Source organism: Dromiciops gliroides, chromosome 5 (genome assembly GCF_019393635.1).
Source record: "Dromiciops gliroides isolate mDroGli1 chromosome 5, mDroGli1.pri, whole genome shotgun sequence".
NCBI classification, from domain to species: domain Eukaryota; kingdom Metazoa; phylum Chordata; class Mammalia; order Microbiotheria; family Microbiotheriidae; genus Dromiciops; species Dromiciops gliroides.
In genome coordinates this window covers 55,370,012-55,385,779 of record NC_057865.1, presented here as the reverse complement: position 1 = coordinate 55,385,779, position 15,768 = coordinate 55,370,012, and the positions used below count along the sequence as shown (strand labels likewise).

At 40.9% G+C, this 15,768-nt stretch overlaps 1 protein-coding gene across 2 annotated transcripts in view; it reads left to right on the top strand.

Annotated features, from left to right (window-relative positions):
• The first annotated feature begins 7,426 nt into the window (after positions 1-7,426).
• Positions 7,427-15,768, top strand: part of HACD1 (3-hydroxyacyl-CoA dehydratase 1) — a 39,413-nt gene continuing 31,071 nt past the window's right edge. For both annotated transcript variants that reach the window (XM_043967422.1, XM_043967421.1), the window contains exon 1: positions 7,427-7,794. In XM_043967422.1, coding sequence (XP_043823357.1) covers positions 7,658-7,794 — 137 coding nt within the window. In that variant the 5' untranslated portion in view covers positions 7,427-7,657. The remainder of the gene's footprint in view (positions 7,795-15,768) is intronic.

The following is a 15,768-nucleotide window of genomic DNA, read 5'->3' as shown; positions in this document are numbered from 1 at the left end:
TGTCATCCTAAGTTTCTAAAAGGTAATTTGATTAAATCTATGTGGTGTTTATTACTGAGTTGACATATTAACTAACCTCAATAGTCAAAGTATATTGCTTTTTAAGACTACACTGATTATATTTAAGTATGTGAATGAATGAGTGTATTGTACCAGCTTCATATTTGTGTAAGTAGGCATGTATTTGATTGTAAAAACCAGAGGAGAATCCAGATTCTCAAAATGCTATCTGAGATTTTGCTCAGAAATAGCACAAACTAAAATTATCTTTACCAAAGAACAAGCAGAAAATAACCTAGGTGTTCTTGGTGAAATATCAGTGACATCAAAAACTGAAAATGTACAATACCTGTCATGAATGTTCATCGTTGGAAATTCCAACTGTCACTTAACTACAGGAATAACTTTGGGCAGATCCCCACTTTGGGCCTCAGTTTCTTCATCTATAAAATGAAGGGCTGGATTAGATGAGAAAGCCCACGTCCAAGTCTAAAAATCCAGTGAACCTATAGGTTTACAGCAGTGCCTATAAATAGACCTACTGTACAAACCCTTTCATTCAATAGTCACTCACTTAAATGCCTGCTTATACATACATACCAAATGCTTATAAGACAGTATATTTAAAATGTGATATCCTCATATTATACCTGAGTGAGAAAAGGTTTTACCACTCTAAGAAATCACAGTTGGATACATGAATATACTTGCATAAGAATTCTGTGTGATTTTAAGATTTAGGAACATAAACATAGAAAAACCTTAAGGCTCTTAAGAGTTTGTTATTTCTTTTTTAGAGAAGAATGCTAATTGCCCTTTCAGGAGAGAAATCTTAGTGCTTCAGTTTCAAAGAAAACCAATAACATCACAGGATGATGTCTTGACTTGCTCCTGAATTGGACTTCAGTGAAGCACGGTTGCACAAAGTTCAGCTTCACTCTCTCTTTCAGAGTCATTGAAGTCCAGTGGCCAGACAAAAGTTAAGACAACTGGCAATGGCCCAGGATGCAGTGGATGACCTTGGCATTCACAATGACTGACCAAGCTCTTAAGTGTTCCACAGCACCTGCTTCACCCGCTCTCATAGCCATTGGAACAAATTGTTCTCATCTGCCCATTCTTCTGGGAAAAGTCTTCTCAAGCTTGCCGTAGACGCCTGCCCCCAATTCACAGACAGGTTTGAGGCCCATTGGCTACCCCTCAGCCTCTTTTAGCCTGCTGATTTGAGTGACAGGTGAATACCAAAGGTGGATAATCAGCCCTAAAAAGGGCCAAGGGTCCCTCAAACCAGAGGTGCAAGTCCTCCCTGAACTTCCCTTACAACCACTCAGGAGAAATAGAGAAAAGGTGTTTTTTATGCGAATGATCCATTAAGCTGGGTTACTTAACTTCTCAGGGCCTTAAGATTCTTCATCTGCAAAATGTTTATTTGTGAACCTGGGTGACTAAATGGATAGAGTGCCAGGCCTGAAGTCAGGAAGACTCATCTTCCAGAGTTCAAATCTGGCCTCAGACACTTTCTAGCTGTGTGACCCTGAGAAAGGCACTTAACCCTATTTGCTTCCATTCCTCATCTGTAAAATGAGTAGGAGAAGGAAATGGTAAACCATTCTAGTGTCTGCCAAGAAAAGCCCAAATGGGGTCCCACAGGGTCAGACATCACAGATGACTGAAAAACAACAACAAAATGCTTGTTCTTCCTATTTCATAGGGTTTGGGGGAGGAAATTGCTTAATGAATATAAAGGTGCTATATAAATGTGAATCATAAAAATGTATAAATGTGAAGTGCATAACGAATATATAAATGAGTTTAATATAAAATGCAAAATGCTTCAATGATAAGCTTCCCTTATATTACAAAATACAAGCATTCCTCATTTTACATGAAGTATTCTGACTCTAAATCCTTGCAGGATTCTGGATTCCCATGAACACCAAGGGATTGGGATAGAGATAATCAGGTCTGGAAAGTGTCTTCTTTGTTAAAATGCATGAACTGCAAAGGATGAAATGCCATTAGAATAGAAATTCTCTATACCAGGGCAACTGATAAGACATCCATGGCCTCTGTGTATTTCTCATTCATGCCCATGGTTTTCTGTAAATCTTTGGGGCAAAGCTAAGATGGGGAAAAAAGCATCTTCCTCTTCCCTTTGCAGAAGCAGAGACCCCTGGGTATGTAACGCTTGCATATATTGTCAGATGATTGACATGTTAGTTTTTCTGAGCTGCTTTTTTGTTTTCCCCTTAAAAAAAAAAATCTTTGTACAAGGAATTGTACAGTCAGCTAGGTGGCACACTGGGTAGAGCACCAGGCCTGGAGTCAGAAAGGTTCATCTTCCTGAGTTCAAATCTGGCCTCAGACATTTGCTAGCAGTGTGACCCTGGGCAAGTCATTTAACCCTCTTTGACTCAGTTTCCTCATCTGTAAAATGAGCTGGAGAAGGAAATGACAAACCACTCCAATATCTTTGCCAAGAAAACCCTAAACGGGATCATGAAGAGTCAGACACAACTAAAAAGGACCCAACAACAACAAACAAGAAATAATTGACCGGGTAGGGGGAATGGCAGAAGGCTATGTGCAAAGATGTCAATAAAAATTTTTAAAAGTTTGTAAAAATCAACTTTTAAATGAGTGAAGCTTTTAAATTCATTGAGAGAATTTGCTATTTAAAATAACTAGTGGATTCTGTATTTTTATAAAATGGGATCAAATCTATCTTTTATACTGCTAGATTAATTTTTTCTAAAATACGGATTTTGTCATGTCATTTTCCTGCTCAAAAACCAGAATAAAATAAAGCTCAGTATGAAATACTCTCCATGCTCTGGCCCTGATTTACCTCTCTAATCTTATCTCACTTTCCTTAATACCAACCCTCTGTTTCAGCCAATCAAGAAATCCTCACTAACCCTGAAGACCACATGCTCAATCTTTGTTTCAAGCTTTTGTTCATTCTTTTACTTCTGATTTGCAATACCTCTCTCTATCTTCTCTTCCTACCCCAAACTTGCCAATTATCCAATGCCTCACAAGTTTTACTTCGTTCAAAAGTATTTTTCCAACTACAGTAGATGTCTCCATTTTTTGAACTATGGCACTGATTGTCTAACTCTATGCCATTTATTTTGGTACTTAATTATACATTGTTTTGTTTCAATATTTAACACTTCACTAGATTGCAAATTCCTGGGGAACAAAAACATTAACTTAGACTCCTTTATATCTCCCTTTATGCCTAATGGAGTGTTATGTACACAGTAAGTACTCAGTAAACAACTGAATGAATGAAACGTGGATTTTTATATGTTGTATTTGAATAAATGTTTACACCTTTATATGTTTTTTTAAAACTTATGGGAAGCAGTGTTCATTCAGTATGAAGAAAACTAATCATAAAAATAAATGTTGGGCAGCTAGGTGGCACAGTGGATAGAGCACCGGCCCTGGATTCAGAAGGACCTGAGTTCAAATCCAGCCTCAGACATTTGACACTTACTAGCTGTGTGACCCTGGGCAAGTCACTTAACCCTCATTGCCTCCCCAAAAAGGAGGGGGGGCAGGAATAAATGTTAACATTTTAGAGTGAACTAGGGAAGTTGTATGTGTTGATTTTAGAATAATAGCATTTTAAAATGCCATTATATCACAGAGATATAACCTGTCTTCCTCCACTAAAGTTATACTCCACTGTTTTATCCTATTGTATTGGTGAGCCTGGGTTTTCAAAGATTTTGTTAGTCATCCATTGTACTAAATTTTACATATGCAAAGGCAAAAATAAAACTCAAACTTCAAAGGATGTCTGTTCTATCAGAGGAAGCAGTACATACACATACATACATAGTATGTTTGTACCTGTGTATCAAATGTGAATGTAAAGCATACATACATACATATATGTATATGTATGTATTTTTAATTGTGGATGGGGGAACACCAATAGATAAGGGCATTAGGAAAGGCTTCATGTAGGAGATGGCACTTGAACTGAACTTTAAAGGGATGAGGCAAAGGAATTGTATTTTGGGCATGGTAGTCGGTGCTGTTAAATTGTAGAAGTCATGTTTATGAGGAAAAACAGGTCAGTTTGACTGGAACAATGAGTATTTGAAAGGGAAAATATGTAATACTTCAGGAAAAGTGAATTGGAATGAGATTATAAAGAACTTTAAATGCCAGTGACTAAGTACTAAGGACCTTATTTATAGGTATTACGTAAGTCAATGGGTAATCTAATGCAAAAGTGAGACTCTACCTGTCTTCAGGAAGCTTAAATTCTGTTCTACTAATCCCAGTGTACCAGGCAAACGTAACCGATGGCCTAAAATGGTGTGGTGGGCCTATGAGTGGAAAGAGAGAGATAGGAGCTAGAAGGTATGAAATTTGGGAGCCGATTGGATATGGATTAAGAGAATGAGTAGAATGAGGAAGGCTTCACCCTTGGTGACTGGATAGATGACAGTTCTCTCAGAAGAAACAAGTTAGGAAGCAGAGTGAGTTGGACGAAGATAATCAGACACAACATAAACTCTAACATCCTACAAAGCTTTGAGTATGTGCCTAAAATGGACAATATCTGCATTAATGATTTTCCTGCAGAAATAAAGAGTTTTTGCAGTATTCGTTTAAGAAGTTGCCTTGCTTGTTTGATGAGAAGCAGTTGGATAGAAGAGTGGGAGAAGAAGAGGCAAAGCACAGGAGAAAATGTGGTACAAAGTATGGATACTGGGGAAATACAAATGAAGTGGAAGATAACTGATGGAGCAAGAGGAACAGTAGGCTCTCAACACTGTGCTAAGCACTGGGGTGAGGGGGGAGACAAAGAAGGGAGAAAATGGGCCCTGCTCTCAAAAAGTTTACATTGTAAGGGGCTGGGTGTGTGTGTGTGGGGGGGGGGAATTACATGTAAATAATTACGTTCATGGGGCAGCTAGGTGTTGAGTGCATAGAGTGCCAGGCCTGGAATCAAGAAGACTCATCTTCATGAGTTCAAATCCGGCCTCAGACATTAACTAGCTATGTGACCCTGGGCAAATCATTTAACCTTGCTTACCTTAGTTCATCTGTAAAATGAACTGGAGAAGGAAATAGCAAACTACTCTAGTATCTTTGCCAAGAAAACCTCAAAATGGGGTCATGAAAAGTCAGATACAACTGAACAAGGAACTAGGTATATACAAGATATATACAGAAAAAAACCGAAATATAGTCTGAGAGGGGAAGTCACTAGCAGCTAGACCACCTGCAGAAGGTGAGATTTGAGCTTTTCTTGAAGGAAGCCAGGGTGCCTAAGAGACAAAGGCTTGAGGGCAGAGCATTCTGAGCATGGGGGTAGCTAATGCAAAAACACTGTCCTGTGCAAGGAACATTAACTATTCCCTTTTAGCTGGATTACAGAATGCACGAGGAGAATAACATATAGGAGGACTAGAAAGGTAGAAAAGAGTCAGGTTATAAAGAGCTTTAAATGTGATCTTGGAGAGGGAGTCGAGCTCACTGAGCAGGGAGAGGTCACATGGACATAGCTATGCATAAGAAAAATCAAATTGGCAACTGACTGAAGGGTGGATTATAGTGAGGAAAAACTTGAGGTAAGGAGACCTGTTAGAAAGTTATTGTCAGGACAAGGGATAATGTAGAGCAATGTCTAAGCTTTCTAAATAGTCAAACAATAACAGGAAATGCTATGAATTGGAAAGAGATTATGAAAAGCAACTTGGCAAGTTTTCTCTGAAGATTTTATATTATTATGCTTCTGGAAAAATAATTTCTGTACTTACTTCTCTATTTAAAGGCCTTACATTGTAAAAGGTGTCCCGAAGAAGGCTTGACTGGCTTTTTGCTAACCCAAATTTGAACTTCTTTAGCCTCTAGTGCCAGTAGTATGTACAGACAGAACGGAAAACTTCCACTAGCATAAGAAGACACTGGGGGAAGGGTGAGGAGAGAGAGGCAAGGGTAGGGAAGTGAAAGTGATAGGCACCAGCACATAAATGGAATAGGAATTAAAAGAGATTTTAAAGGTGTGTGGAGTGAAGAAGAGTGGAATGTCATTCTCAACTGGCTTGAGCATGGGGCCTATTGCAACAATTTACACTCATAATTTCGAGGAACAAATAAATGTAGGAGGAAACCTTGCCCTCTCGACCAGTTTCCCCGAAATGTCACAGTCTGCCTAGGTTGCAAGTAGTATTGATGGACAGCTGAGTCAGCCAATGGAGGAGACGGGGTTTACAGGAATGGCCTGTAATGCCCTAAATTGGAGAGTAATTTGAAGTGGCCTCTCTGTCCCTACAGGTGATTTAACAACTTTTACAAAGCAGAATCCTAAGCAAAATGTGCCTTAATGCAGGACAAATGTCAGGCAGTAGGCACTCCTAAATCCTCAGACAGACAGCTGTTTAGTCTTTTCTTCACCCCTGTGCCACTCGAGTGCTACACAGAATCTCAGCGTTGGCAATGTCTCAGATATCTAGTTGAAATCCTATTCTTAACAGTAAATCTCTTCTTTAAAATCTCAAGTGTACTTTCAGCCTTTCTCTTTTGTTCCCAGTATTTAAATCAATTCTGTAGGTTGTCATTCTGTCCCTTAACTAGGTGATCTGGAACATCATCTCTCTGAAACCAGGGTTTTCAATCTCTCTTTTCCACCTTCCCTTCTACACTCCAGTCTTCAACCAACTGGGCTAAAATTATGTGGGAAATGGGGGTGGATATTTACTCCCAGCTTCATTTCATACAACTTTTGCTGGATCCCGGATTTGGCAAGGTACCTCTTTAGTCTAACTAATGATAAACATCAAAGATGTATTAAAAACCTACTATGTGGGGGCAGCTAGGTGGCGCAGTGGATAGAGCATCGGCCCTGGATTCAGGAGTACCTGAGTTCAAATCTGGCCTCAGACACTTGACACTTCCTAGCTGTGTGACCCTGGGCAAGTCACTTAACCCGCATTGCCCCGCCAAAAAAAAAAAAAAAACCTACTATGTAATAGGCACTGTGCTCGGCAGTAAGGATACAGACTTCAAAAACAAAATAAAACAAAGCCAGGCCCTTGTCCTCAAAGAGCTTCGAGTCTACTGAATGTAAATATCCACCGACGGGGTCCACTGGACATTCGGCAGGAATGCTCAAACCATTAGTCTCCTTTTCCCCAAGAGAGTGTAGGATGCCTAATGAAGGGCACCGCACAGGTGAGCCTCAGCATCTTTTGATGGGCCAAAGGTGCCCATGTAAATTCCCAGGTTGCTGTTCCCTGGCTAGCCAAGTTTTTCCTTAGATCTGTAACCTGTGATCTCCACAGTCCATAGAAATAGGAACGCGCTGCATCCCCTCAGTCCTACAACTTCACCATTAGAGCGTCCGGACCGGGGTGTGCCCCCGTGGTGTGCGGAGCCTTGGCCCCAGCCGCGGCAGCCCGATTCCCGAGGGGGGAGGAGACAGAGCTGGGGGCATCGGCTCCGCTCCTCCCCCCGCCATGTGAGAGGCGCTGGCCACCTGCCGCTGAGCCCCCTTGTCCAGACACGTGGGGTTGAGTCCGGGTCGCCTTCCCAGCTGTCTGCGCCGCTTCCATTCCGCTCTCCCCCGCCCGCCCCGTTTCTCCTCTTCTTCGTACTCTTCTCTTCCCCGCAGGGGTGTGCGGCCACCATGGCGTCCAGCGAGGACGAAGGCGCCAACGGGGGCTCCTCGGAGGCGGGCGAGGAGAAAGAAACGGCCAAGAAGAGGAGACTGGGCTTCCTGGCCACCGCCTGGCTCACGTTCTACAACATCGCCATGACCGCCGGGTGAGTGGTGGCGGGGCAGGCAGACATCCTCCCGGGACAGCTCCCCTCAGTCCTGGCGAGAGCCTGGGCGAGGCCGGTGGGACTCCGGCGCGGGGCCGCCTGGGCTGCCCGGGGGTTGGGGGGTGGCGGGGAGAGGGGCTGAATGAGGCGGTGACCGGGGGGTGGGGAGGAATGGTGGCCCCTCTTCTGGCAGCTGCCCTGTCGGGAGAGAGGGAGCAGCTGGGCTGAGGGCCCTCTGCCGCTGGGGAACGGGCTGGTGGAGGCAGCTGGCACCGGGGGGAGGGGGCACTCTCGGGGAGGGGAGCCCACAGGCAGAAGGGAGCATCGGGGGGAAGGGAGCTGTGAGCCGGAGGGAGCCGCCGGCCGGTTGAATGAAAGCGAGGAGGGGGGAGATAAGGTCCCTGGACTCGCGGGGCATTGCCTAATACGGTGCCGGGCGCTGGAGCCGCGGGCGCGTCAGTGCGCTCTGCCCGGCCGGCTGGCCGCTCCTGAGGTTAAGTATAGACTGAGTTAGGAATGCGGGGGACGACCTAGGGGGACTGGGGGAGAGCTCTTGCGGCTGCCCGCCGGGTCACCTCCATATCCTCCTGCCCACCGTCCTGGTCCATTGTCGTTTTAGCGAAGAGGAGGAAAAAAGAAGCCCTCCCTGACTTCTGATCCAGTGCAGAAAATCTGGAAACGGGAATGAAGACCTGCTTTTATCTCTCAAGTGTTAGAAATAATCATCCTTCCAGTCCCCAAAGTTTTAGTCAAGCAGAGTTACTTGGAACCAGTGTTTTCTGAGCATTCAACTAGTCTAGCCATTCTCTGCATCACTAATACATCGACTTTTATATCTGGCGTCGGGGGTGTCTTATTACTAAGCTTATATAGGGCTCCCTCTTCTTCACAGGATTTTGTCTCCCCTATTAAATAACTTTTCTAAAGTTGTTGGGGAAATACCATCCCATTTCCAAACCTCATTGCCTTTCTGTCTCATTCTAGTTATTGTCAGCCCCCAGTTTTTCTTTTTGTATAGCACATGTTATTTTTGAATAATTAGCAATATAGGTATTCATATACATATATATATAAGATACATATAGATATTATTACTATTCAGTTCATTAAGCCCTCTACAGAAAAAGCTACTTGCAAAATTTTAACCAAAGGAAAAGCATTTATAGAGCTCTAGATTGTTGGGGAGCAAAGCACATTGGGAATATAAAAGACATATCACCTAGCCTGGGGTAGTTTCCAAATAACAAAACAAGTAAAAGAAACTCTACAGCAATTAAGAGCTAAATTGTATGCTACCTCCTTGAACAATAAAAGTTCAAAGCAGATAGAGATTAATGTGGGCTAAAATAATGGGGAGGGGGTCGAAATAGAACTTCAAGTTGTACCTTGAAGGAAGGATGGAGATTCGGAAAACTGAGGAAGGATGACATTCTATGTGGGAAGAATAGCATGAAAAAAAGACTCCCAAGTGGAAATGAACATGTATTAGGTGGCAGTGAGAAAAACAGCTTGACAAGACTAGATAGTGTATGTCTGAGAATAGTGGGAAATAAGCTTGGATGAGTTGCGGTTGGAGACTTTGTTTTAAAATGACTTGAAGGTCAGGCAAAGGAATTTGAACTTATGCAGTAGGTAGTAGGAGCCTTTGTTCTCCAAAGGGAATAAAGCTGTATTTTAGAAAGATTAGTAGTATTAATTAAGAGAGCTGGAGGACAAAAATCAGGAAAACAGCTGAGAGGCTGGTGTAATGCAAGTGTCAAGTGATTAAAGCCTGGACCAGAGTGTTAGCAGTGGTAAGTGAGAAGAATGACATCAGAGAAGAATCTTCAAAGGGAAAAACAAAATGAGACTTGTTGACAGGTTGGTTATTCAGAAAGAAGAAAAGGAAATGTTTTCAAATGTAGGATTCTTACCCTGATAGACCAGACAAATTGTGCTGCCACTGACACAAATGGGGTGAATTTGAGGAATTCATTTTGTCCATAAAATCTAATAACCTTAGGAAAATTGAGTTTAAAACATCCAAATAATATATCCAAAATAATATCCAAAAAATCCAGATAAAAAAATCCAGTAAAGGGGGTCCCCAAAGTCTTAATGTGGTTTTAAGTCTTAAATGAGGTAAAATCAAGAGACTTTTGGGATATCCTATATCATTCAGCTCTCTCATTTTACAGATGAGGAAAGTAATATCCAAAGTGCTTAACTGATTTGTACAAAGTTATGACAATAATTGCAGGCTGACGGGGGCTAGAACCCAGAGCTTCTGACTCCTAATCTAATGTTCTTTCGACTATGAAAGCATTGAATTCATGGTGATAGAAAGATGTCATAGTGAAGGTGTCATACAGGCATTCAACAATACTTGGAATTACATTGTATGATAGTACCATAGAATGTTAGAGCCAGAAAAAACCCAAGGTCAGAATTTGGGGTAGGAAATCCAAACCAGTATTCTAGAAATCTTTTCAGATCATTGATTTAGCCTAAATAAGGAATATGTGTGTGTTTGATTTTTTTTTAATGTATGTATAGAAACATAGATCTCTAGCTTCAAGCATCTTCAGAGGTCATCTAGTTCAATCTTCCAATTCAACAAGAGGCTTGGAGTCGGGGACCTGAATTTAAATCCCAGTTCTGACATTTATCTGTGTGACTGTGGGGAATAGCAATGGGAAATGTTCTGGCAAGGGACCTGGATTGGGATCCTTACTCCACCATTCATAACCTTTGTGACCTTGGACAAGTTACAACCTCTCCAGGCCTCAGTTTCTTCATTTGTAAAATGAGGAACTTTGTCCCTTCCAGATCTAAAGCTCCATTTCTGTGACCTTGGAGATGAAGTAGTCCAACCTCCTCATCTTCCAAATAAGGAAACTGAGACCCAAGGAGGTTATGTGATCTCCCCAGTGTCACAGCTAGTAAGTTACACATTTGGGATTTGAATCCAAGTCTTCTGACCTCAAGTCTGCCACTCTTTCTGCTACAAAATGATGCCTTCAGATATTTGAAAGTCATCCAACAGGGCAGCTAGGTGGCGCAGTGGATAGAGCACTGGCCCTGGAGTTAGGAGGATCTGAGTTCAAATCCAGCCTCAGACACTTAACACTTACTAGCTGTGTGACCCTGGGCAAGTCACTTAACCCCAATTGCCTCACCAAAAAAAAAAAAAAGAAGAAAAAGAAAGTCATCCAACGCAGGTGATAGTTGGAACCACACAAGTAGGTAGGTAGGTAAGGGAATGTTGGTAGAAAGAAAAAATAGATGGAGAGCAAAGAAAACACAGGAGTGATTGAAAAAGGCAAGAAGAGAAACAATATCATTTTCAAAAAAAGGAGAGAAAATTTGAAGACACAGATGACCAATAATACCAAAGAGAGGTAGAGGAAAAAAAAAGAAGAAAAAAAAATTGGATTTGGCAAGACATAGAGTTCATTTAACTTTTGAGAAAGTTTTCAGTGGAGGACTGGTAGAAGTTCAAACCTAAGAGAATGGAAGGAAATGTGTAAAGAAAAAGGTGTAATCATTCATATATATATATATATATATATATATATATATATACACACACACACATATATGTATATGTATGTATATGTATATATATTAATACATAAATATGTATGCATATGCATATAGTACCTACTATGTGCTGAGCACTGTGCCAAGTACTTTACAAATATTATCTCCTTTGATCCTCACAACCACCCTTGGAGGTAGATGCTATTATTATACCCATTTTACAGTGGAGGAAACTGAGGCAAACGGGTTAAGTGACTTGCTAGGGTCACACAGCCTTATAAGTGTCTGAATCTGAATTTGAATTTGGGTCTTTCAGACTCCACAACTAGCAGTATATCCATCACACCACCTAGAAACAGTAGGAGTAATTCCATTTGAAGATGGAAGGAAGCTTAAAAGTAATTTAGTTCAACCCCTTCATTTTAGAGATGAGGAAAATGAAGCCCCTGAGAAGTTAAAATGAGTAGCCCAAGGACACACAGTAGGGATTGAACCCTGGGCCTCTCACTCCACATGGAGTGTGCTTTCAACTTTAACACAAAAGCCGTATCTAAAGTATTCTGCTGACTCTCTGGCCTTCTTCCTTTTCCTATCAGCAACTTGGAAAAGTTCCCCAGAGCCCTGGGCTTTGATAAGAGAGCTTTAACCTTCTCTTTCCTAGAACCAGGCCACCATATCACTTCCTGGCCATTTTTAAATCATTCCACTACAAACATAGCTTAACCCCTTCCTTTCCAACTCTACATCTTTGTCCTATGTTGTCTTCTCCCAGTAGAATATCACCTCTTTGAGGGCAGGGATTACCTTGCTTGTTTGTTTTTGCATTCCTAGCACTTGGAACTGTGTTAAATTATTTGTGCTTTCTAAAAGCATTGCTACTTATAAATTAATGGCTATTGTACCCGTTTTGGCAATAAGTATTTATTATTAATTAATATTACATATTATTAAAGTATTGACTATGTGTCTCCCTGACTTCCCCACTAGCCACAGGCTTACAGGCCTAAACAATTACATACCCCTAAGAAACACAGAGGCCCAGCAATAGAGAGAGAGAAAGAAACAGAGAGGCAGAGACAGACAGAGAGAGGAGAGGGCAATTGGGGAGTAAAAGGAGGCTAACCCTAGTGTAGCCACGAGTTTTATCCCCCTTAGGAAGAGGCAGGTTACCATACATTGATCTAAGCTAATTGGTTATAGCATCATTAGCTCCATTGATTGACATGGGGGGGGGTGTCTAGGGGTCAAATTCCAACCGTCTAGGAGTGCTTCTTCCCCTAGCTAAACAAAAGAATCAATCTGCTTTCCTTTTGTTCATCTGAACTCATCCCAGTCAGGGCTTTCTGGGGTGAGGGGCAGAGAGCCGTTAAAACTAATGTCTGGGTTTCTTCTAGAAATCCGTTATTAAGAATTATTTTCTCACAGTACAGTGCCTGGCACTTCGTAAGAGCTCCATAAATGCATTTGGATCCACCTATTCATTTAATCGTTGGTTTGGATTTCATGTTCAAGGGATGTGGCAGCCAAAGGAAGATCTTGAGCAGTTCTTGATATCCAGGTTGATGAGATGAATCTAAAAAGTTAAAACCAAAAAAAGAAAAATACCACCCTGGAGTGGTGCTTCATTGTGATGTCAAGGGTCCCAAGGTTCTCAAAGGCTGTGATAGTGGAGCCCAAGACTTGAAAATTTCTATCTTGCTTGAAAAACTTTGAGGATGGGGGGGCAGCCAGGTAGCACAGTGGAGAGAGCACTGGCCCTGGATTCAGGAGGACCTGAGTTCAAATCCAGCCTCAGACACTTAACACTTACTAGCTGTGTGACCCTGGGCAAGTCACTTAACCCTCACTATTGCTCCTCCTCACCCCAAAAAGGAAAAACTTTGAGGACTGTCTTGGCAGCAGCCTCAGTCGGCTCCCTAAGGATCAAAGGGACTAATCCAGAGATGCTCATCACCAGTAGACCTGCCACTTACTGGTGACTATTTTGGCCATGGCTGCCCCTCACAGAACACTACAAAATAGCCCTTGGACCCAAGCAGCTCCCTCCTTGTGCAATGGCAGGGTCAGAGGTGCTAAGAATGCCGCAGTCTTTAGACCTGCTTAAGAACTTTAACTTAGCTCTTAATACTCTAAATGTATATCTCATCCAATGACTAATGAGTCATTGCTACTGTTGTTTGTCCTTCATCCATGACATCAGGAGGTAGTCATTACTTGCAGTGAATTGGATTTAAGTGAGGGAGGGCTGTGCAAAGTGATCAGCCTCACTCTCTCCTCCAGAGCCATCCAAGTCCAGCGGCAAGAAAGATATCAAGATGGCTGGAGATGGCCTGGATGTTTGATGCAATCAGGGTTAAGCAAGTTGCCCAGGGTCACACTACTAGTAAATGTCAAATATCTGAGACCCAATTTGAACTCAGATACTCCTGACTACAGAGCCAGTGTTCTATCCACTGTGTTACCTTGCTGCCCGACTGAGTCAATACACTAGTAAAGGAACTGAATCCTGCCAATACTGATTGCTACTTATAAATGAGACAAGAAGACAAAAAAAAAGTTAAATGAAGGATAGTTTGTAGGATTTCCTTGAAGAGGTAAATAAAAAAGGGATGACAGAGTTGATATGACCATGCAATAAGAAACAATATTTCATGGGATTATTGGTAATTTTGTCTTTCAGTGCTCATGGTGGACATTTACAAGAAAGACAACCACAAGGGCAGCTAGGTGGCACAGTGGATAAAGCACTGGCCCTGGATTCGGGAGGATCCGAGTTCAAATCCAGCCTCAGACACTTGACACTTACTAGCTGTGTGACCCTGGACAAGTCATTGCCCCACAAAAAAAAGAAAAGAAAGATAACTATGAAGATAATTTCACTTTATCCACAAATATCTGTTGCATATAGGTGAGAAAGTATAGAAATTCTATTAAAAAAAACACAATAATGACCTCCATTTAAATAAAAAGATTCTCAAATCTTCCATTGTTTCAATATAATAAAATACAATAGGGGAGGGTAGTAAAAATATATTGGAAAATAAACCTTAGGATTAATAAATTTTAAAAAAGAACCCAACTTATACATTATGAAGAAGCTTCATGTCTGCATATGATGATTACTTTCTTTAAGAAGGGATTTGGGAGGTGCCAGACTTGACAAACAATGAATATTACATTCACTCCCCAAATGAACTTTAATGGATGGGAAATTAATGATTAATGTGAGAATAATTTCAAACACAGTCATATTTGTACAGTCGGACTAATGACTTGTTAAAACAAAAATTTAAAAAGAAGAGAATAAAAATTAGAAAATATTGCATGAATGCATCCATGGCAACTCCAACCTAATTTATTAAGCAAGTAAGCTTAGAAAAAAATAGGAAATGGATAAATAAACAGATATTTACAAAGATCATTAGCATTTCCTGAGGAAAAGTATCCAGCATAAATCAATCACCATCATAATGCGAAGATGTTATAGAAGAGATTGCCTGTATTGTTCATGTTGGAATAGATGGCTTCTGTGATATCTTTCAATTCTGTGCTTCTTAGTAGAGAGTTTGGATAGAAGTTACTATAGGCCCTGGATTCAGGAGTACCTGAGTTCAAATCCGGCCTCAGACACTTGACACTTACTAGCTGTGTGACCCTGGGCAAGTCACTTAACCCTCATCGCCCTGCAAAAAAAAAAAAATTTGAAAAAAAAAAAAGAAGTTACTATAGGGTCAGGGGAAGTGGTGGTTTTTTGTTTTTTTGTTTTTTTGTTTTTAAGCTGGACTGAACTGAATGCTTTTGCAAAATTTTAAAAGGAAAAATACTTAAAGATGACTCAAATAGAGTTATATGTAATCTATGGTGTCAGTTTTGTTTTGTTTTCAACTAGCGTAAGGTATTACCAAATTTCTTTCTATCAACAGTCTAGGGATAATATCCAATGAAATTTAAGCTTCTTGCTTTAAGACTTAACATTGGTTACTGTTGTCACTAGGCCAGAATATGATTAACTAATACTTTGCACCATTTTTCCTTTTAAAAACTAAGAAGATTTTTCTTCGTTTCTACTTGACATCAAAATATAAAGAAAACTTAATACAGATTGATACTGAAAGGCATCATTGTGTAATGGAAAGAACATGTCCCAGCCTGGGAAGGGGTCAGAAGGCTATGTAGAATTCAAAATTTGACTGTAACATTTATTAACTATGTCAGTGGACACATCACTTAACCTCTACTTAGCCATATATAAAACAGGAAAAATAAGATTATCTCCATCTGTTAATTCTTATTTACATCTCTTAAATCAAAGGTAATGAGTGGACTGAGTTAACAACCCTAGAAGTATTTATTAATGACTCAAAATATATTTGCATACTTTACAATTATTATTGAATGTTTATATGTATTGCGAGGATGGGATCCAATAGGACAATAAGAATACCACACAAA